This window comes from Haliotis rufescens, unplaced genomic scaffold (assembly GCF_023055435.1).
Source record: "Haliotis rufescens isolate VD_foot unplaced genomic scaffold, xgHalRufe1.0.p SCAF_11, whole genome shotgun sequence".
Classification (NCBI taxonomy): domain Eukaryota; kingdom Metazoa; phylum Mollusca; class Gastropoda; order Lepetellida; family Haliotidae; genus Haliotis; species Haliotis rufescens.
Genome location: NW_025963791.1, coordinates 2,515,895 through 2,539,008, shown reverse-complemented (window position 1 = coordinate 2,539,008; position 23,114 = coordinate 2,515,895). Strand labels below are relative to the sequence as shown.

The 23,114-nt window shown below is 39.8% G+C and overlaps 1 protein-coding gene across 1 annotated transcript; it reads left to right on the top strand.

The window, feature by feature from the left end:
- Positions 1–4,967: 4,967 nt before the first annotated feature.
- On the top strand, positions 4,968–17,710 carry LOC124144546. Its single transcript, XM_046514002.2, has 2 exons — positions 4,968–5,690; positions 16,758–17,710. Exons 1-2 carry the CDS (start codon positions 5,505–5,507, stop codon positions 17,421–17,423), a joined length of 852 nt encoding a protein of 283 aa, XP_046369958.1. The 5' UTR covers positions 4,968–5,504; the 3' UTR covers positions 17,424–17,710.
- The last annotated feature ends 5,404 nt before the right edge of the window (positions 17,711–23,114 follow it).

The window sequence follows — 23,114 nt, the reverse complement described above, 5'->3', positions numbered from 1 at the left end:
AAACCATGAGGGAGCACCGTTGGTGCCCATGGGCATGCCAGCGTCTTGCCGTCCCCACCCCCATGGATGGTATCTGTGAGGAAGTCCAGCATTTCACAGCTCCTCACTAAACTTTAGATCAAACTTCAGATGACATTTGCTTTCATTTTTTGACAACTTGTCCCGAACCTTTAAAAATAGAGATGGTCACCACTTTTAATGACAAATGCCCAATAGATAAAGGAATAAAGCTTTTCCTGAAGTTCGTCATGTGGGATAGTGGCTTACAAAGTTGAAAAATCAAAGGTTTTGACAAAATTGAACAAAGTCTGAGATTACAAAAATTCAAGTAAATCCTTTGAGATTTTGAGCATCCACATGGTATTAATATCACTTGTCTCAAATTTTTTCTTGTGAATATTAAGAAACGCCTACCTAATTGTATAAAGGATAAAGGTTATGCCTTTAGGCTGGGATTTGGTGATACTTTACCTCGACCCAGCAATATATCTTTCTTTGAACGAATTTTTCTGGAGCTTTGGAATCAAGTACAACAGAGAAATAGCCATGTATTCAGGTTTTAGGGGCAAGTCACAAATTGCAATTGGAAACCAGATCTGGACCATGTACACGGTCTTGTTTAATGTGTCGATTGCTTTGAGGAATGTTTTAGAAAGTAGCGTGTCCACATCAACATGCCAGTGCGCTACAACCATAAGGACAGGTATGAACATGTCACTTGAATTTATTTTTTGAAGTTGTTTGTCATGATTTCATTGCAACTAGCTCTAATTCCTGCAATTCCACACACAGATGACAATATAAACATGTGTGATGATTATACAAATCAACAAATAATATTTACGCGACAAGAATGTTTTCAATATTTCAAGTTTTGTACTTCATTACAGGCATGTTTTATTTATCAATATAAAACAAGTGATATATATATAGTTTTAGTTATAACAGCAGCAACTACCTATGTTGTTCTTTTGTCTTCATCCTTGGTACACTGCGCTGTTACGATCACCAGGTTCATTCTTAGAACCATCTACAAAGGCAGTGGAGTATCTGTTTGAAATTACAATGTTAGTTGAATAAAAGTGTCGCACTCTGAAAATACTTCTTACATTATAGTTTTTAATTTAAATTATATTTAGTTCTATATCTTTGTGAACGAATGAAATTTCCAGTCTGGCTGGCTTCAACTGTAATAACAGAGCCAATATTGATCTGTTTGGATATCCTCAGTGCAGGATTTGTTGTATGAAAAAGCTGTAGCAGAACACTGTTTTATTTTTAGGTTTATGGATTTACTTTAATATTTGTACGTATATTAATGTGGTATTCTCCCTTCTAATTGTATCAGCTCTATCAGTCGTTGTTTCTATCAAGCAAACCTCTTGCAAACGAAACCATATATCATAAACCTGCAGTTGCTACACAATTCGGATGCTATGTTTATATTCAGAGGTCAGAAACCCAGCGGGGATTCCGGTTACAAAAGGTCCCCAGCAACTTTACTAGTCGAAAGAGTCGACTGAATGGGTCGGGTGGTCAGGCTCGGTGACATGGTTGATTACGTGTCATCGTACTCTGACGATGTGGATCGTTGCTCAATAATGTCAATCAAAGTCAAAGTTGACAGAACCGACAAATAGCATTATTATGATGATAAGATGAAGAAGAATAGCACAAGAAAGCTAATGCATAATATGTGCCATGTCCTCGCCCGATGGCGTGTTCGTGGTACTACATTGTTATCATCTTTAACCAGTGTGAATCCGATTGCTTTCTCGGCTCCCTGTGGAGTGTACAACTCGAGATGCCTGTTAGCTGCTATGCATTTTGCATCTCACACGACCGGGTACCTATTCGTTGCTGGGTGAACAAATGTATATTTCAACTACAACTTTAAAATAAGTAAACCATGGCCACTATCACCTGTTACCCTTTACAAGATGTCATACTAATTTCCAAGAAAGGAAGTGTCCAAGGTATTTAATTAATTCTTCTTGAAAGACTACATATTTTGTAACCATTTTTGTAACTAGCCCATACGTTCAAATATATTTGTATGTTTGCTACTACCTGTGGCCCCATTTCGTCACGTACATATAATAGGATAGTTGGAATGTTGGCACATGTTAAGTACGCATTCTGAGAGAGCGTCGTTTTTACAGCGCTCTTGTCGTTACGGTACAATAAGATAACCTTCTGTGGCTTGAAATTTGAGGCAGTCTAACAGTAGATTAGATTCTTCTTATTATAATTTGGAATGAATATGTAAGAGGTAACTAAACTATTGTACGACTACATCAGATTTCATCTCCTAATTAAATCATTCGTTATTTTTGGAATTGTATTCTTGTCATATTTCCATTTTTATTGAACGTTACAATATTGTTTCAAATGCATTTATATAATACAATCAATCCAGCGCCAAACCAGTGCATGAATTGAAACAGCTAAACGCATGCGGCTCTATTTCTGTTAGAATTAAAAATGTATTCCCAGTCACAGTGCAGTTAATACAAGTTCTACAAAGCGCCACAAAGGAACATTTTTATTTTATGATATTTAACATAAAAAAATATAAAAGACTAAGACCTTAAGTAATCATTAAATGTAACGTAATAATTTCGTCTGCTGAGATTCGTGCCTTGAAAACATACCACAGTTCAAACCTCACATCAGAGAAAACATTCATCATATTTGCAAAGATATTGTAATCCCAGGACGAATTGAACCACAGAATATCACCTGGCATTTCACACTATTCAACGCCATGTGTTCAGCGTAAACGTTCTCCCGAGATTCATATCAGAAAAAGTTGAAATTCATACATTGCACTGCACCCGTGGGAGTATGATATTCGTCATATTTTTCAAGGTCGATATGATACACTGGATACTATAGGAAAGCCAAAATTCATACATGCATTAGCTGGCTTTGCATGCGTGTTATTTAAAGACGATGAAGCTTGGGCCAACAACAGTGTTCCCCTAGTCTGTATTTGTAGTGCAAGGGGCAAGTTAGCCTGGAGTCAATACCCCATACAGGTGGAAAAACGGCGAGCTGGATGGCGTCACAAGCGTTGTGATTACAATTAACACAACTGATGCAGAGCACGGTCAACCTGTCTGACAAAGTCGTTGTGTAGACCGATCATAACGTTTCAGTACACCAAAACACAGCATGATATTGCAGCGCAATACATTACAGCATATTACAATGAGAAGCAGTACAACACAAATCATTACAAGAGAACAGTTGAATCACAGCACAACACAACACAAGATAACGTAATAATACACACCCCAACGTAGTACAACAAAGGACAATGTACTACACAACATTACAGCACAAAGTAGTACAATACAACTTAACACAACGTATTACAATACAGCAAAACGTAGTACAATACAGCACAGCACAGCACAACACAACACAACGTAGTAATACACACGCAAACGCAGTACAACAAAGTACAGTGTACCACACAACATTACAGCAAAAAAGTAGTACAATACAACTCAGCACAAAGTAGTACAATACAACCCAACACAACGTAATACAATACAACAAAACGTAGTACAATACAACACAACACAACGTAGTACAACACAACACAACGTAGTATAACACAACACAACATAGTACAACACAAAACAGCACAGCGTAATTCAACACACGTGTGTAACAGTAGAACACAACGTGTTACGATATGGTACAATAGAGCACAATATAATATTATAACAAAACACAGTATGTACACAATACAGTGAAATAACAACAGTGCAACACACCGCAGCTGAACACGGCACAATACTGCACAACCCATCAAGTTTAAGGTTGGATAACACTGTGTATGAACACGATATACAAGCAGATTTACAACACTGTACTACATTGACCTCGAGGTCATTTAATAAAATCTACTGTAATTTATTAATACGTAAAGGGTGTGTTGCATTTCGTTGATATTTCCTTGTAGATATAACGTGATCAGGCAAGTTTAACATAAGAGTTACTCTTTCGACAAATCAATAAGCATTACACTCAGTAACCATATATACTGAAACCCACTAAAAACGCATAATCATCTTTAACTCGAAATGTGTGACTAGAAAACGAATTTGGCAGTACAAATAGACACACATCGAATGAGATTAGAATCCCGTATGACGACATTCTTGTGTTTAATTATCTCATGCCTCAACAACTTCATTTTATTTTGTGGCCTTTTTGCCAAATATAACAAAACTTCGAGTATTTGTTTTCAAAGTGTGTCAGTATATGTTAATACATGTATGTGTTTGATCGCTTGTAATAAAATATTAGACTGTAATAACTTCTGAATATTGATGGAATAACCTACACAATAATATCATACACAAGGACCTACATTGCTCATGCAATGTGTATCTTATATTAACTGCAGATTCTACTATATTTGCTTCAGTTGGTCAGTTATTCAGTGAGTGAGTTAAAATATAACGTCGCATCGGCATTTTTCTAGCCATATAGCGACGAGATCAAGTTGATATAGTCACAAGTGAGTCATGAGTGCAAAGTTATATTTCAAAACAAATTTTATCAAACATATTTGGTGATAACAACATAATTCAGTTATTCAGAGCAACTATCATTTAAATCACGCTGATAACTTCACGGCCTCTGTATGTACATATATTAGAGCTAGACATTTTCTGGCGTTTCCATGTGAATGTCGTGTATACCTGTAAATCTAGGCAGGGGTCACAACGTCAGTGGTGCAGCGTAACCCACACCAGTGACCGCTCCTACACGGCAGTCACCAAGGTTTTATTTCACCTGCTTGCGAAATTGAACCTTTCTTAGAATTTCAACGTGAAAACAAAACAAGTTTGTCAGTTGGGACAACGACAGCAAATTAAAGACGAGAAGAATCTTTGTGAGTTGAATTATGTTTGTGTCTTTCAACCGACCGCATACCTGTGCCTAAGGCAGTTATTGTGTGTCAGCTTTGGGCAAACAGCGAAGGACAACATGTTAGGTTAACAGTCAGGAGTTTGATGTTGGAACCTCCGCGAACGACAGTGTTGGGCTATCACACAGGAAGTAAGTTCATTAAGCTTGTTTATTGGACCAAGACATGGACCCATGTTTAAATTCCGACCAACCGAGCTGAATTGATCATTAGTCCTCGCTGGAGCCACTCCTCCGCTAGGATACCTGTGTGTTGTGGGAGGCTGGTGCTGGCTAGGTGAATTGAAATCCAGTCACCCAGCGACCGCTGTCACACATCTGACTCACGGTGAAAGTAGTCCAGCTGGCCGTCCCAACACGGCGCTGTGACGGATAAATCAAGCTGGGCGTGAGCAAGATTTCCGCAGTGATCACATCATCCGTCATTCAAATATCTACTCGGGCTATCATTTCCCCAACGTCATCCGCATTGACTTCCAGGGGTTATTAATTACGACTCACGAGACTCGATTCATTCGGACGTGCTGTAGAAGTAGCTTGGACATAGATTCGCCATGTTGCCTGGGGGTAGACTTGTGTTGCAGGCTTATACCTGTGTGTTGTTGTGTTCCCTGTCTCCCCTGGGGGCCTGGGGGCATGGGAGGCTTGTAGACCCTCCCTCACGGTCCAGTATGTGGAGGTTTCAGTTCAATACACCCAGGAATTATGACGACAATCAGCTTTTCTGTGGCGGAGTAAAGGTGAGTTTATGCTTATACAGGTTTTCTAGATTGTTAAATTGTGAAAACACTCAAGTAAATGTACTATGTACATGAGAAATATACAAATCTGAGATCCATCAACACTCACCAAATATGAACGAAGGGATCACACGAGCAAATGTTTAAGTTTAACGGCAATAGAGAGTCAAGTTTATGAGAATACATCCAAAAGTTTAAGGTTCTTGTTATATGACACATCATTTGAATAGTACATATAGGAGTAGAATAATCATGAAAAATCGTGATTTGTTGGGTGAACAAGGAAGTATTAATCCTTTTTTATCAAAATGATCCCTTTCTGGCACGGACTGTCTTCCTGGTGCGTCATCTATGAATATAGGTATAGTTTCGTTGTGTAAATATGTTATGTTAAAATAGCGTGCATATTTGCATTCGGTTTGTTCACTGGCTTTAAACGTTCCATGTCAAATACGACTGATCCACACACGAGGATCACATGTTGATGGAATAGTTCTTAACAAGAATAAGCGTTTGTAAACCTTTCTTCTCAAGTCCACGATACCAGGTAATTCTGACACACTGATACGTCAATTACTTTTAATTCCACGTCTTCACAGTCTTCGAATGCATTAGACAAAGGTGACGTAGTACAGATGCGTGCATATTACAATACAACATGCAGTGTCGTGTGTACCGATTATTGTAGTGAAAACGGTCACTCAAAGTAGGAGGAACCATCGAACGCATATCTAGTACCTGTAGTTCCAAACAAGTGTCTACTTGATAAATTCTTCTGTTACTTCTATTGGTTACTATGTCTAGACCGGAACCATAAAATACATACTTTTAGACGACAGATCGAGTTGAAGGAGTTCGGTTAAACAAGGTTTTAATGTTCATGCATAAATTAAATGCCACACTGTGACTTGACACAACGTGCTATGGATATAGTTGCATAAAGACGCAGTCATAAAGTAACATGGAGACATACATAAAGTTGCAAACAGACACATACATAAAGTTACACATAGACACAAACACACTTATTTCAAACCATCAACGCCAGAGAATAATTAGTCTCGATTAACTGTCTAAATAGATTCCATCGGGCGTAAAAGGCAAAATTATAAGAATTGATCACTAAAAATCAGTGATGACACCAGGTCCTGCTCTTCCTCTTGCCCGCCGTGACATGCTGGAATATTGCTAAAAGCGGCGTAAAACCATACTCACTCACTCATTCTTCCTCTTGCACCCGCCACTCACAAAAGTTTCATGAAAACAGTAAGTGTTTGTTCGTTCCTAAGGGGCCGACCATCTGACACTTTATGTTTTCTATAAAATCCTAGCCCAGTAAGTGTCAATGAGTAAGGAGGTGTGATGACATCCTGTGAAGGCCATAGTGAGGGATAGCAGCTAAATGTCCACCCTACACTTTCTGGCATGATCTAACCAGGCATGTGATGGTGAAACATTGATTGAAGAGCTTAGCTGTAAGCAAATGTGTCTTTACATGAAATTTGTATAAACTGTACATGCTGATGGCGTATTGCGCAACATAAAAAGGGGCATCCGCGACTGGAAAATCTTCTTCATCCAGGCACAACCATAAAGTGACAAACTACAACATGTATAAACTGACACACATGAAGGGACATACAGACACAAGCATAAACTGACAGACAGAGACAGGCATAAACTGACACACATGAAGGGGCTTACAGGCACAAGCATAAACTGACAGAGACAGGCATAAACTGACACACATGAAGGGACATACAGGCACAAGCATAAACTGACAGAGACAGGCATAAACTGACACACATAAAGGGACATACAGACACAAGCATAAAGTGACAGATATAGACAGGCATAAACTGACACACATGAAGGGACAAACAGTCACAAGCATAAACTGACAGACAGAGACAGGCATAAACTGGCACACATGAAGGGACATACATGCACAAGCATAAACTGACAGATATAGACAGACATAAACTGACACACATGAAAGGACATACAGGCACAAGCATAAACTGACAGACAGAGACAGGCATAAACTGACACACATGAAGGGGCATACAGGCACAAGCATAAACTGACAGAGACAGGCATAAACTGACACACATGAAGGGACATACATGCACAAGCATAAACTGGCAGACAGAGACAGGCATAAACTGGCACACATGAAGAGACATACAGACACAAGCATAAACTGACAGAGACAGGCATAAACTGACACACATGAAGGGGCATGCAGTCACAAGCATAAACTGACAGACAGAGACAGGCATAAACTGACACACAAGAAGGGGCATACAGTCACAAGCATAAACTGACAGAGACAGGCATAAACTGACACACATGAAGGGACATACAGGCACAAGCATAAACTGACAGAGACAGGCATAAACTGACACACATGAAGGGGCATACAGGCACAAGCATAAAATGACAGATATAGACAGGCATAAACTGACACACATGAAGGGACATACAGGCACAAGCATAAACTGACAGAGACAGGCATAAACTGACACACATAAAGGGACATACAGACACAAGCATAAAGTGACAGATATAGACAGGCATAAACTGACACACATGAAGGAACATACAGACACAAGCATAAACTGACAGACAGAGACAGGCATAAACTGACACACATGAAGGGGCATACAGTCACAAGCATAAACTGACAGACAGAGACAGGCATAAACTGACACACAAGAAGGGGCATACAGTCACAAGCATAAACTGACAGAGACAGGCATAAACTGACACACATGAAGGGACATACAGGCACAAGCATAAACTGACAGAGACAGGCATAAACTGACACACATGAAGGGGCATACAGGCACAAGCATAAACTGACAGAGACAGGCATAAACTGACACACATGAAGGGACATACAGGCACAAGCATAAACTGACAGAGACAGGCATAAACTGACACACATAAAGGGACATACAGACACAAGCATAAAGTGACAGATATAGACAGGCATAAACTGACACACATGAAGGAACATACAGGCACAAGCATAAACTGACAGACAGAGACAGGCATAAACTGACACACAAGAAGGGGCATACAGTCACAAGCATAAACTGACAGAGACAGGCATAAACTGACACACATGAAGGGACATACAGGCACAAGCATAAACTGACAGAGACAGGCATAAACTGACACACATGAAGGGGCATACAGGCACAAGCATAAACTGACAGAGACAGGCATAAACTGACACACATGAAGGGACATACAGGCACAAGCATAAACTGACAGAGACAGGCATAAACTGACACACATAAAGGGACATACAGACACAAGCATAAAGTGACAGATATAGACAGGCATAAACTGACACACATGAAGGAACATACAGGCACAAGCATAAACTGACAGAGATAGGCATAAACTGACACACATGAAGGGACATACAGTCACAAGCATAAACTGACAGACAGAGACAGGCATAAACTGACACACAAGAAGGGGCATACAGTCACAAGCATAAAGTGACAGATATAGACAGGCATAAACTGACACACATGAAGGAACATACAGGCACAAGCATAAACTGACAGAGATAGGCATAAACTGACACACATGAAGGGACATACAGGCACAAGCATAAACTGACAGAGACAGGCATAAACTGACACACATGAAGGGGCATACAGGCACAAGCATAAACTGACAGAGACAGGCATAAACTGACACACATGAAGGGACATACAGGCACAAGCATAAACTGACAGAGATAGGCATAAACTGACACACATGAAGGGACATACAGACACAAGCATAAACTGACAGACAGAGACAGGCATAAACTGACACACATGAAGGGGCATACAGTCACAAGCATAAACTGACAGACAGAGACAGGCATAAACTGACACACAAGAAGGGGCATACAGTCACAAGCATAAACTGACAGAGACAGGCATAAACTGACACACATGAAGGGACATACAGGCACAAGCATAAACTGACAGAGACAGGCATAAACTGACACACATGAAGGGACATACAGGCACAAGCATAAACTGACAGAGACAGGCATAAACTGACACACATAAAGGGACATACAGACACAAGCATAAAGTGACAGATATAGACAGGCATAAACTGACACACATGAAGGAACATACAGGCACAAGCATAAACTGACAGAGATAGGCATAAACTGACACACATGAAGGGACATACAGACACAAGCATAAACTGACAGACAGAGACAGGCATAACCTGACACACATGAAGGGGCATACAGTCACAAACATAAACTGACAGAGACAGGCATAAACTGACACACATGAAGGAACATAACATGCACAAGCATAAACTGACAGAGAGAGGCATAAACTGACACACATGAAGGGACATACAGACACAAGCATAAACTGACAGACAGAGACAGGCATAAACTGGCACACATGAAGGAACATAACATGCACAAGCATACACTGACAGAGACAGGCATAAACTGACACATAGAAAGGGACATACAGGCACAAGCATAAACTGACACATATGAAAGGACATACAGGCACAAGCATAAACTGACACATAGAAAGGGACATACAGGCCATGCATAAACTGACACATATGAAGGGACACAAGCATAAACTGGCAAACAGAGACAGGCATAAACTGACACACATAAAGGGACACACAGGCACAAGCATAAACTGACACACATAAAGGAACATACAGGCACAAGCATAAAGTAACAGATATAGACAGGCATTAACTGACACACATAAAGGGACATACAGGCACAAGCATAAAATGACAGATATAGACAGGCATAAACTGACACATATGAAGGGACATACATGCACAAGCATAAACTGGCAGACAGAGACAGACATAAACTGACACACATAAAGGAACATACAGGCACAAGGATAAACTGACAGACAGAGACAGACATAAACTGACACACATACAGGGACATACAGGCACAAGCATAAACTGACAGATATAGACAGACATAAACTGACACACATGAAGGAACATACAGGCACAAGCATAAACTGACAGACAGAGACAGACATAAACTGACACAAATAAAGGGACATACAGACACAAGCATAAACTGACAGACAGAGACAGACATAAACTGACACATATGAAGGGGCATACAGGCACAAGCATAAACTGACAGACAGAGACAGACATAAACTGACACATATGAAGGGACACACAGGTACAAGCATCAACATTGATAGCATTAATTGAAGCACATCACATTTACATAAGCAAAACAGCCAGTTGTATTCACTTTCCTTTATTATTATATATTGAATGTTTATAATGTGATATCAAACGTGCATTTAGAAAAATCTTCAAAAATAAATAAATAAATACGACAATTAAGTCACAAATAAAAATAAACACTGTAGCTGTATGCAATAATAAGAAAAGGAATATTACTACGTTTTAATTTCAGCAATTAGTAAATAAAACTTGAATCGAACATGCATATATGTAGGTACACGTACATTATACCGTAGACGCATGTGATTTATAGCATGAGTTTATGACCTCAGGCAATAGAAAGGAGCAATTCATACTTCTTCACAGCGACAGGTTAATGTAACCTCATGATGACACGCCGACATGCTTTACGCGTCTTGTCTGGACATCCTCTGTAACAATGACTATCTTGCATTGTCCAACTGACTCAGACAGACAGATAAAACAAGCCAACAGACAAACAGACTGATATTAAGGAACTTATTGCATATCCTTCTTAGTTAACCAACGTGGAGGGTCTCGAGAAACATCACAATCTGACAGGTTACAAATGAATACTGGTCATGTAAAATACATGCATATCTTATGACCTACGTCCTTTGAAGATTCAATGTATACACTGTATGTCAACGGTATTAACCCGGCTCAAGTGTATAACAATGTATGTATACGTCAAAGAATACACCAGAGGCATATAGTCATGATTAATGAGATTTGGTATATTCACTGAAGTTGTGATAAATACCATCCTGATGTTGTAAGAACACAGTTTATCTTGAAGGTCACGAGTCTGTTTGACATTTGTATATTTGTCTGTGTCCGTGTTTGCATGAATATGTCTGAAAATGGACGGAAGCTGCTATGATGACCAAAAGGTTAACATCGTAGTGCACGAGTTCTTATGTGTATGCTCTGTAGGACATCCATGCGATTCCTCCAAGAAATGAACTTGTAACGTTCACAAATGTTTGCCAGATAAACCTTCTATAATACCATCTATTATTGAATATTCATTGAGTTATTTTCTGATGACAAGTTTTATGAATGTATGCAATTCTGGTGTCATTTGTGCAAACCTTAGGCAGGCTTTACCACTGAAAATCCATCAATATTCATATTTATCTCCTCCACCACCAAGTACCTGTACACGTGCTCTATAGTTTGGTTCGCTCGTTATGCCGACCCATATGGGTACACTTTATGAAGCCCATTCCTGGTGTCCTTCTCCGCGATATTGCTGGAATGTTGCTAAAAGCGGCGTAAAACCATACTCTCTCACTCACTATAGTTTGGTTCTCTTATTCTATTTTGAATGACAGTGTTTGACAGACAAGCATTTTAAAATGCTTAATTACGAACCTTGATATGTATACATTGTTACTAAATATAAGTCAATATTATCAATTATCTTCTGCACTATCTGTTAACTGATACTTGATAGTGTTGTGGACTAGGCAAGCGTAAAGCCTGTTTTAGGTTACACATCAGTTACATCAGTTTGATTCATATGTTTGCATATGTGTGTCAGCAGACTATATATCAAGCGTGATTTTAACAGAGACGTTTGTATAGAACAACACCAGCCGTTCGATCGAGATTCAATCGTATTTTTGGTTGTGTTTCACGTGTACAAATAACAATTTAAAATGAAGACATTTCATTCAATAATACAACTTGGCATTTTCAATTCATTCACTTTCATTTTATGTCATATAGAAATATGTTTATTTATTAAAATACTCTGATAAAGAAGTATTTGTTAGATAAACAAAACGTGTTGAGGCATAACTCTAAACTCTCGTTGTGGTCTGCGCATGCGCTTTGTACTATTTGTTATGACTTGTGGAGCTCCCAAACCTCCTGGCATTGTGTGAATCTAGCTGTGCCAAGTATCGAATACGTGTCTGGTTTGTTCTCGGATAAATATGACCACGTTGGCCTTACCTTGAATACCATTGTCAGATACAAAGGCTTCGCTCGTTCACCAGTATTTACCCTTCGGGGGATATGCGTTAGGCTTTGCCACCTCATCTAAAAAGAAAGCATTAAGTACATCGATTAGATATTTAGCTCAAGGGGGCTAAAAATATGTGTAAATTCTTTTACCGATACTTCAAGGTCTGAAGCACTAGGTTTCCATTTCAGATATCTATTGTTTGTCTTTTAATTACATTTCTTCCGATTTTGAAAGCGGTTGAATTCCCCGCCTTGTTTTGGCTAAGATCTGGTAAACGTATGCTAATCTGTCGCCATCCTCTTCAGTTTAGGGTCACACGTGAACACTCGTGAAGGTGCTTGGACAAATATGTACATAGTATACAGCTGGAGGCCCTTTGCTTATTGCAGGTGAAAATTGTCAGTGAACACTGAAAGGTCTTCTTTCAAATGGACGGAGTAGGATTTTATACCGTGAAAATGAGGGCAAGGTAGCGGATTTGTAACGCTGAAATGTAAACTTAGAGAGCTCAGCATTGAATGAGTACGTGATGATCTTAAAAGACATATGCGCATCAAAATGCATGACAAACGTTACTGTTAAGTTTAAATCACATAATATTTTTTGGAGGAATACAATCAAAGAAATATTGATGTTTCTATGGATTTATTTTATAGATTTAGTATATGAAGGTTACCAATGTGATAGAATTATGCAAATTATCGCATAGAAATTCTTACCGTCAACGCCAGTGAATAATCAATCTCGAAATTATTAACTGTTTCATTGAACTGGAATAGTTCACACAAATAAAGACTAAAATATTATGACATCTTCTCCAGGCAGTTATTTCTTTTGGGAAACGGGTATTCATTTGTATGTGTTATAGGGAAAACCATACTACCACTACTAACAATAACGTGCTTTCATGAATAGTGTTCACAATATCTCTGGAATGGGTTTGATGGTATACCCCTGTTGTCTGACAGGTGAAGTTTCGAGTCATTCCACGTAATGCAAACATAGGTGTTTCTGGCGGAGAGGTGTTAATAATCTAAGTTAACGTTAAAACCCGGCAGAGTTTGATGTGGGGAAATATACCGTTTTAGAACATTTAGTCTGCTGAAAGGAATACCAGAGGGCGTGAGTGTAGTGCACGTTCCAACGTTTCCATTGTTCTTATTTGCATTCATGAAAGATTTCTGTCAGTTAGAAACATTCTTTTCGGGACTTATAGGATAAACGGACAAGTATTATGATAGTTTTAGGGCGGTGGGGTAGCCTTAAGGAGAGAGAGAGAGAGAGAGAGAGACACACACACACACAGAGAGAGAGAGAGAGACAGAGAGAGACACCGAGAGAGAGATGAGTACCAAGTTGACTTGAGTTACTTCACACGCAATCTGTCACTATATGTCATCTTATCCTAATCAACTTTTGATGGGGATACTGTTTCATCACGCATACTTCTCACATGTTTATGGTTCACCACGGAATAAAAGGATAAGCCCTACCAAAAGTTAACTACAGATGGACCGTTCGGTTGGAATACATATAGCATGATTTTATTTTAAATGTTAAATTTCATGTTAAATGTTAACATCAGGAGTACATTTGCATAATTGACGAATCAGTGTCCAAACTTATGTCAGATGCATTTTCCTATTTTGACTTGTGCTATATGTAGCCGTGTGTGTTCAGGTGACGAGCGCAACCGGTTGTGCAGGATAGGCTCCCCTGGTATCATCACTATTTGATAGTGATTTATGAATCCTTATATTATGAGTGGGAATATTACAATGGGTTATGGAAGGCTTTTGTCTTGTCCAGTTAACGACATTCTTCTAAACACCAAAGTCAAAACCCTTTCAATAATCGTAAGAAATCTCTGCCAAAAGCAGTGTCCATTTACGATTCCGACTCACGTCATATGAAGCATGTGTTTATGAATCACTATCAAATAAAAATGAGCGTATCCTGTCAGAGACAAATGCAAACATCACCTCACACACTCACTATTCCATGACTTATGTCAAAGCGTTATTTGTGTGCAGCGACGTCATTCGCCACATACACCTCAACACAACATTGTTTGGCAGTTTCACGTAACTACCTGTATTTTTAATCGCCAATGTCCACATCGTGCTTGTGTGCATACGAGATGCAGATCCAGTTGCAAATAAAATAATCATCCTGGCCGTTGTGTAGGCCCAGTATTTTAAGAAAAGCCAATGAGAAACACGTTGACGTTGATCACTGTAAGGAATACTTTAACGTGAGATAACCGTGTGCTGTTCTTGTGTAGATTGTACGACATCCCGGAATGTTTGCTGAGAGGCTTTTTTACTTTTTAAAATTCTAAAACAGAACGTGGTAGTTTCGTTGAAGTTAATTGCGAAGTCTTAACGGGAATTTTGGTTTGATTAAAACATAAAAGCATGTTTACACATCTCAAAGCAAACGTGTTGCAGTAAAGAAGTATCAAAGATATCATGAATTATTGATGTTGTTGGTGGTAGGGTTGGGGGTGGTGGGACCGGAAACAATTTGGCCTCATGGTTCACCAAAAAGTGATTTGTTTAAAAAAAATTGTTCAGCTCCCCCATGCGCAGAGAAATACGTGTTTTTGTTTATGAAAAGCTTGCGCCTGTACTTTTCAATCTCAAACAGGAATATTGAAATATTTACTTAACTATCATTTTACGTCGCATTGGTAGAATATAGAAGTTGAAATCCATACTTGCACATCGTTGAATCTTAAAACTAAAAGGCACAAACAATCTGTTAGGTAGGGATATATGGCGCATGATCATGAAAGTGTACGTCATATTCTGTTTGTATTGTCTTTCACCTTAGTCCCCGTGGGTATCGATGATCTGACATCGTTCTAAAAACCAAATAGCTAGTTTTCCTCCACTGATTAACCCACCTCAACTAGAAATAAAGAAGCCAGAGCGATTCCCTCATCTGTTTTATATTAAGATCTATGTATAAAGATTCAGATTGACAAAACACTATCCACAAGGCTGTATGACAAGAGGGATGACTTCAACATTCCAATGGTCAACTCTCCCTTATGTCGAGCTATATTCCTTCAGATCAAGTCTCTGGTGTCTGTATTTCACAACGCTGAGGTACAGTCGAGTATGCTCTTTCTACCAAGAAATCAGAGAGCGTCATACGATTCTTGCTCAGAAGTTGTTTGATCAAACTTTCAACATACAAGGCCTCAATAAAGCTTTCTGAAGGTTTTATGGCAGACATGTCGAGGACATTTCCAATTTTGACGGATCAGTGACAAACCTGATGTTCGATGCAATTACTTATTATGACTTGTACCATATGTTCCCGTGTTTTTTATCAGGTGAACAATTGACTTGCCTTTGCATGTGTGTGTGAAGGGTGCCACCGGTGGGGCAGGATACGTTTACCTTTTTGCGAACACTATTGGATAATGATTCATGAACAAATTCTCATGATATAGTCGGAATAACAATCTTATTAATAATATTCTTATGAATATAGAAAGGATTTTGTCATTTATATTGGCCAGGCTTCGTGATAATGTGTCATCGTACTCCCCAAAGATGTGGGTAGTTGCTTACAATTTCAATATATGGATTCTCTGATCCAACCTCGGTTATTTACTAACGTCGTCATGGTGTAGCTGGAATATTGCTGCAGCGTTACACAAAAACAACTTTAATCATTGAGGTATTAAGAATGCAACATTCATTTACAATTACACTTTGTTAAGTGAGGGAGCTCTCGCCAAATATCAGACTATGAAAAAAATATCATGAGTTCATCAAATTTTGCATCTCTTTGAAACATACATGAAAGTTAATATGCCATTGTTGTTGCAGGTCCAGTATGAAGACAATGGCGGCAAATGCGGCGTGTGTGGTGACCCCTGGCAGGGCCCACGCGACAACGAACCTGGTGGAAAATTTTATACAGGCATCATTGTCCGGAAATACAATGTTGGTCAAGTGATAGGGGTTAAAGTTCAACTGACGGCCAGCCACAAGGGCTTCTTCGAATTCCGACTTTGCCCAAACAACAATCCATTCAAGAACGTGACTCACGCCTGCCTTGATAAGTACATCCTTCCCTTGGCTAAGACAGGGGAGACCAAGTATATGATAGAGTCAAAGGATAGTAACCAAAACATTGAGGTCAATCTGAAATTACCAGAAGGAGTTCGATGTAGCGCATGCGTATTACAGTGGAAGTACAACGCCGGAAATAGTTGGGGCACTGATTCGGTCGGCAATGGCTGCATCGGCTGTGGTAACCAAGAGCAGTTTTATGGTTGTGCTGATGTTGCTATCGGCTCTGATCAGGCTGTTGTGGGCGTCATCCCACCCAGGCATCCTTGGTACTTCGACACGGACGACCGGTGGTACTGGGGTATTGTTGATGGAGGGAATGGAACCATGTTTGCAGCTGCCCACAGACATGACGGACATACACTACTGGTCCTGCTCACCGTCATTGTGGCTGCATGTATTCAGTTTCGGTGCCAGTGAAGAACAGACACGTCTAACAGTGCTCAAAATACCCAAACATTGACAACAATTTCATTGTCACAACAGCATTCTGAATACAACCCCTGTGTATATATGTATGTATATTCCCTTATGTGTTTCCTAGTTTTCATATCAAAGCACGCATTCCATTGATCAATAATATTATCGTGATTATGAAATGATTATTTTGCATTTCAAAGCAACACACGCGAGAACGTTTCACTTCATTCCCAATTCGGTTTTGCTATGTGTAAGATGTTTACTTTTACAATAAAATACAAAATGAATTCTTGTTTCTCTTGTCATCTTATGTCTGTGCTGTGGAGAGAGGGGAGTGTATGACATCTTCAGCAAAAGACGATGGGTTGGCACCGCCCTTAGCGATATTCAAGCACTTTCACGGCGGGGGCTTCACACACTCAAGCCATGTGGAGAATCGAACACTAGCCTTCGGCGTGACGAGCCACCAGGTTACCCCACCATCCTTTAGCATCTGAATAACTGACACTTCACCTTCTTGGTCTGAATGTATCAGCACATGGCGCGTTAGTAAAAGTCAAGGTTGACAGATTGAGTAAGGAATACAAACCAATTACACCAACGTCGATCAGAGACGATAATCTAACAACCTGGCAAAAATATGCAAGAAATATATGTGTCTGTCCACACAGCAAGCTATTTGGAGGCGTTACGACAATCTTTGTGCACTAGGCAACTGTGTGCCGGGAGTACCCATGGAAATCCACAATGACTTAGCCTTCTAAGATGTTGAGGAAGCAACAGGTCAATATTAGAGAGTCTGGCCAACCAACCCACACCTGTCAAGAGGAAATTACTGCCTCACCTGTACAGCACACATGCTTGATTGTCCGCAAACAGGCGTGCTGTCACAAACATTTACCAGGACAACAAATTCATTAGGAACAACGAACCGCACAATAGGTCAAAACCGGTTCCTCTTCTGAACAATGGCCTTCCTTTGTCAGCATACACCTTACCGACGTAACCGAACTTTGATTAATGAAGTTTTTGTTCCAGGAAGCAAATTATGTTCTTAAATCTTTGAAGATGATGTTTTTGTAGATATAAAGAGAACTTTTGTGTCAGTCAATTACAAAGATTTAGGAAGCTCTACCATTAGTAGGAAACTATTGAGATTCAACATTCTAAAATTGGGAACCTTGAAAACAACGGTAAAAGCGAGATATACTTCTTTGATTTCTTAACAGCTGAAACCGTTCTTTTTCCTATCTGATTACGATAATGTATAAAGAAGCTACATGTAGTTATTATTGCTTACCAGTGTACCGAGGAAATAAACTCGCTTATACACTCAAAGGAATTCGAAATACTAACTGTTATCGTACTCTAATGAATCATATACTTTATATTTAGAAGCACTGTCTGCTGTTAAGAAAATTATAACACTAATCTGTTTTAAACACAACAATACTACTACCACCACTACTACTACTTTTAATAATAATAATAATAATAATAATAATAATAATAATAATAATGCAGATAAGGGCTTAGCCCCGGACAAACTCCATTATGATGAAAACAAGGCATTCCACAGTTTTCTAAAACGAGCCAAGGATATGGGACATAATCTCAATGTCGGTGTTGATTTTGTTGATGGTTCTGTACTGCTGGACGGTACAGAAATGAGTGTCAACTAAACGAAGTGCCATATCAAATCGGCCCAGACTCTTTTTCAAGGAGAGGCTATCTGAACGACCACTCCATCGAGTTTATGTGCAGTGTGTTGAGAAGATCGGCAGTCCTGCAGAGTCCTTCGCTTGGATGAGGTCGTCTGGCCTGAAAAGTAAAACAGAAGGCTTCCGGTTTGCAGCTCAGGACCAGTCGCTTCCCACTCAAAACCGTCAATGTGTGATTTTGCATCAAAATGTGAATATGAAATATAGATTATGTAATGAATTTAACGAGATTGTCCAACACATTGTCAGTTGATGCCTAGCTTTGGCACAAACACAGTATCTTAAGCGACAAGATGGGGTGGCTCGATCATTTTATTACCTTCTTCGCCATGCTTGTGATTTTGACACAGAGGTCCATCCATGGTACGACCCGGAAATGTAAAGGGCGTCATGGAAAATGATAACTACAAAATCCTTTGGAATAGGCCCGTATACAGCCTCAGGCATATCAAGGCCAACAAACCTGATCTTGTCCTTTTTGATAAATCCAATGAAATCATTTATATCATTGAATTTTCTGTCCCGTTTGACAGTAATGTGATTGACAAGATTGAGGAAAAACATGGCAAATCTGCGGACCTCGCTTTCGAAATGTCGCGCTTGCATCCCAAATACCAAGTTGTCCGACTCCCCATTGTTCTCGGTGCTTTAGGTGTGGTACCTCCCAATCTGTTGACTGACATAGGGAGAGTACCCGGGTTTGCTACCAGGAATACAGCCCTTCTGACAATCTGGGTAATGCAGATGTCTGCAGTGTTGGGGAGTCACATTCTCCGAAAAGTTCTGGGTGGGTTTGACTAGGCAGCGCTTCCTTGGAGAAGTCCCATTCGCGGTCTGGGCTGCGTGTAGAGGGGGCAAGGGCCCTGAGCTGATGATGAGCCTAACCAGCCTGACTGTGCCAGGATCGATCACCCAAGCCCTCTATGATGATTTTTTTTATTTTAATCTGTACATCATCATCATCATCATCATCATAATAATAATAATAACATGTCAGTTATCAACAAACGTATACGATCACAGTTAATTTTCCTTTAACGAAAACAAGAAAACTTACGAAAGAATTCAGAGATGTGTTCAGTCTCTAGTCCGAGTAAGTGAGTGATTTTGATTTAACCCCGCTTTGAAAAGTATGTCAGTTATATCACGGCGTATCACGGTGTATCACGTTTGTGTGGGAGGAAACCCCGATGTGATGCAAGTCAGGTATGATATTGTCAGACCTAGAAATCTAACCGGGGCTGACTCCTTATTACTGGATGTATCAGCTTTTATTTTGAGTACAATGTTTGAAGCCTATTCTGGTGTCCACAAGCCATGAACTGTGTAAACGCCACTAAAGGTGCAGACAACTTTACTCACTCATTCACTCACTTCCTCACAAGTGAATCGTTGATGAAAAGAAAACCTGTTACTTCTTGCCGGCAGAAGCGATTTAGCAAGTGTTTTCACACCACAAATATGTTTCGAACGAAACAACCCTTTACACATTTAAATATCAGGTACACCCCAATACCCTAGCAACGAAAATAAAATAACATTTCAACCGAATATTCAAATTTATCAACAAACTCGTCGACAACTCATCTATATTTATAGTATTCCGCCAGACAAGGATAATGAAATATAGTGTCCCGCTATTTTCGTAATGCACTCAACAAAGCTTTTCACTGCCAAGCTGCGGTGTTGAGATACCAGTGGGTGCCCTCGAACAACCTGCCTCACATTGTTTATCAGGTGTGGAATTCGAATTAACAGTTGTTCAACTCAGCCGGTGTCAACCTTATCAACAGGTTTTTATGTAACAGGACCCATAGCGGTATTCGAACCGACGTTTTCTAAAGACACACCACATTGTTTTACTATTGTTTTGAAGTGAACTGGTAGATTCTAAATTTGCTGCTATTTTTCAATTTCTTAACGAATAACTTAACCTGGGCTGGTCGGATGACTCAAATATTTTAATCTGAAGCGAGGTATAGTTTCGATCACAGTTCAAATTCTTGTTGCCACGCTTTACCCCGTTATGACACACAAGATGCTGGTGTTGCCCAACAGAAGATGGTAAGTGATGCTGAATGTCCACACAAGGGGAATCTAACTCCCGGGAAACGATGTTGTCGGCAGAAGGGTCACGTTAAGCATACAGAAGCGGTCAGTTCTAGAACAGACACAAATATGTGATCTTTTCATTTCCGCTTTCATTTATCAAATCAAGATGAGACCAAATGCAAATTGACAAGATGGCCTTTCTTGGCATTACGCCACCATATTCAATCTTAGATTCACATTTGTTTTATCTGTCATTTCCCCGTGGAGATTCCGGTTTAGAATTGGCACCCAACAACCTATGCTTGTCTTAAGAGGCGACTAAGTGGATCGAGCGATCTGGCTCGGTGACTGGGTTAATAGCGTGTAAGCGTGCCCCGACGGCGTGGATCGTTGCTCATGATATCAATCATTGGTTAGTTTGGTCCAGACTCGATTATTTACAGAGTGCGGGCATATAGCTTGAATATTGCTGTTTTCGGCGTTAAACAACGAAAAACGATTTCTTTTCCTGACCCACAATACCACTTTACAGTCAACTGATCTCCAGAACACTTATTGTCATGCAGTTATATACTGCCGTGGTAACTGTATACTAACATGTAATTGCTTCCAGAGGCTCTGTGGAGGTGGGTAGTCTGGTATAGATGTCGTCAGATGGGTACAATATCTGAAGCCCATTGCTGAGGCGCCCCGCCGTGATATTGCTGCCATAATGCGGCGTAAAACCATACACATGAAGGCACTCACTTAGAAGCCCCCTCTGTCACTGTTGGCGATCGACTTCAACTCTGTTCTCGCGATAATAGTGAACATCTCGTGGAGATTCCAGGGCACACTATGTACCCAGTACACCCGTACTTGTATGAGCAGACTCAACTGTTTGTGTCACCGTGCCCGAGGGCGATGACCGTTTCTCACATATTCATATCATACATATTGGTTGTATCAGGCTCGATAACATTCAAGTTGCCGTGATGATATAACAGGAATATTTTTCTCTTTGATATAGCTGGAATAATGAACTCCTTGGAATATTGGACTGTGGCCTGAAACAACATTCTTGTATTGGTTCTCTAAATATCGGGATATTCAGCATTTCGAGTATTAGGTCACCTGGCATATGTACCTTCAGCTAAACAAACACAGTATCTCCACACCTTATCTTTCTGGGCCCCTTTGCACAAAGCGATCGTAGCTAAGATTGCTTCTTATAATAGGGCACATGTTTCCACCGTTAAGCATATACATAATTGCCCTGTTTCCCAAAGCAATCTTACCAGTACGACTGTCGTAATTTTGTGATACATAAAAGGAACTTCAGGAGAAGAAGCGTTACAATCGCTTTGTGAAACGGACCCCTGAAGGCAAATCACAACGTTGTCGACAATACAAGCACTAACTAGAGCATGAATAACTGAATGAGAACACGCCCAAAATACACTCTATCGTGACTTGCAGGCTGTATTCATTTTCATTTTACGAATTCCACGTCCTCTGAACATAACTCCAAATAATGTGTTCTGAATTATTCAGTTAAGTGTTTCCAGGATGTATGTGTTTCAGGAGCTATATTTTATCATTCAATACATTAATTACATCGAATGCTACTCTTAAAGTGGTAATTTTCGAGTCGAGGCCGTGAGCCGTTTCACACATACTCCGCATCGGTCTTCGATGTGCGCTTCACAGGTGCGGGAAGGGAGACAACCCAGGTGGTACACTAAAGCCAGCCTCACCGCTCATAAAATCATTTACAAATGTGGTATCAAAGTAATTATTATGGTGATGTTGCCGATTTAACGTCAAGTTGGAAACAATCATTGACTGCTTGAACTACAAATCAACATAAACTTACAACCAAGTAATTTTTAAATTCATCATTAGCTTCGATATGGACATGTCGTCAGAATATAATACA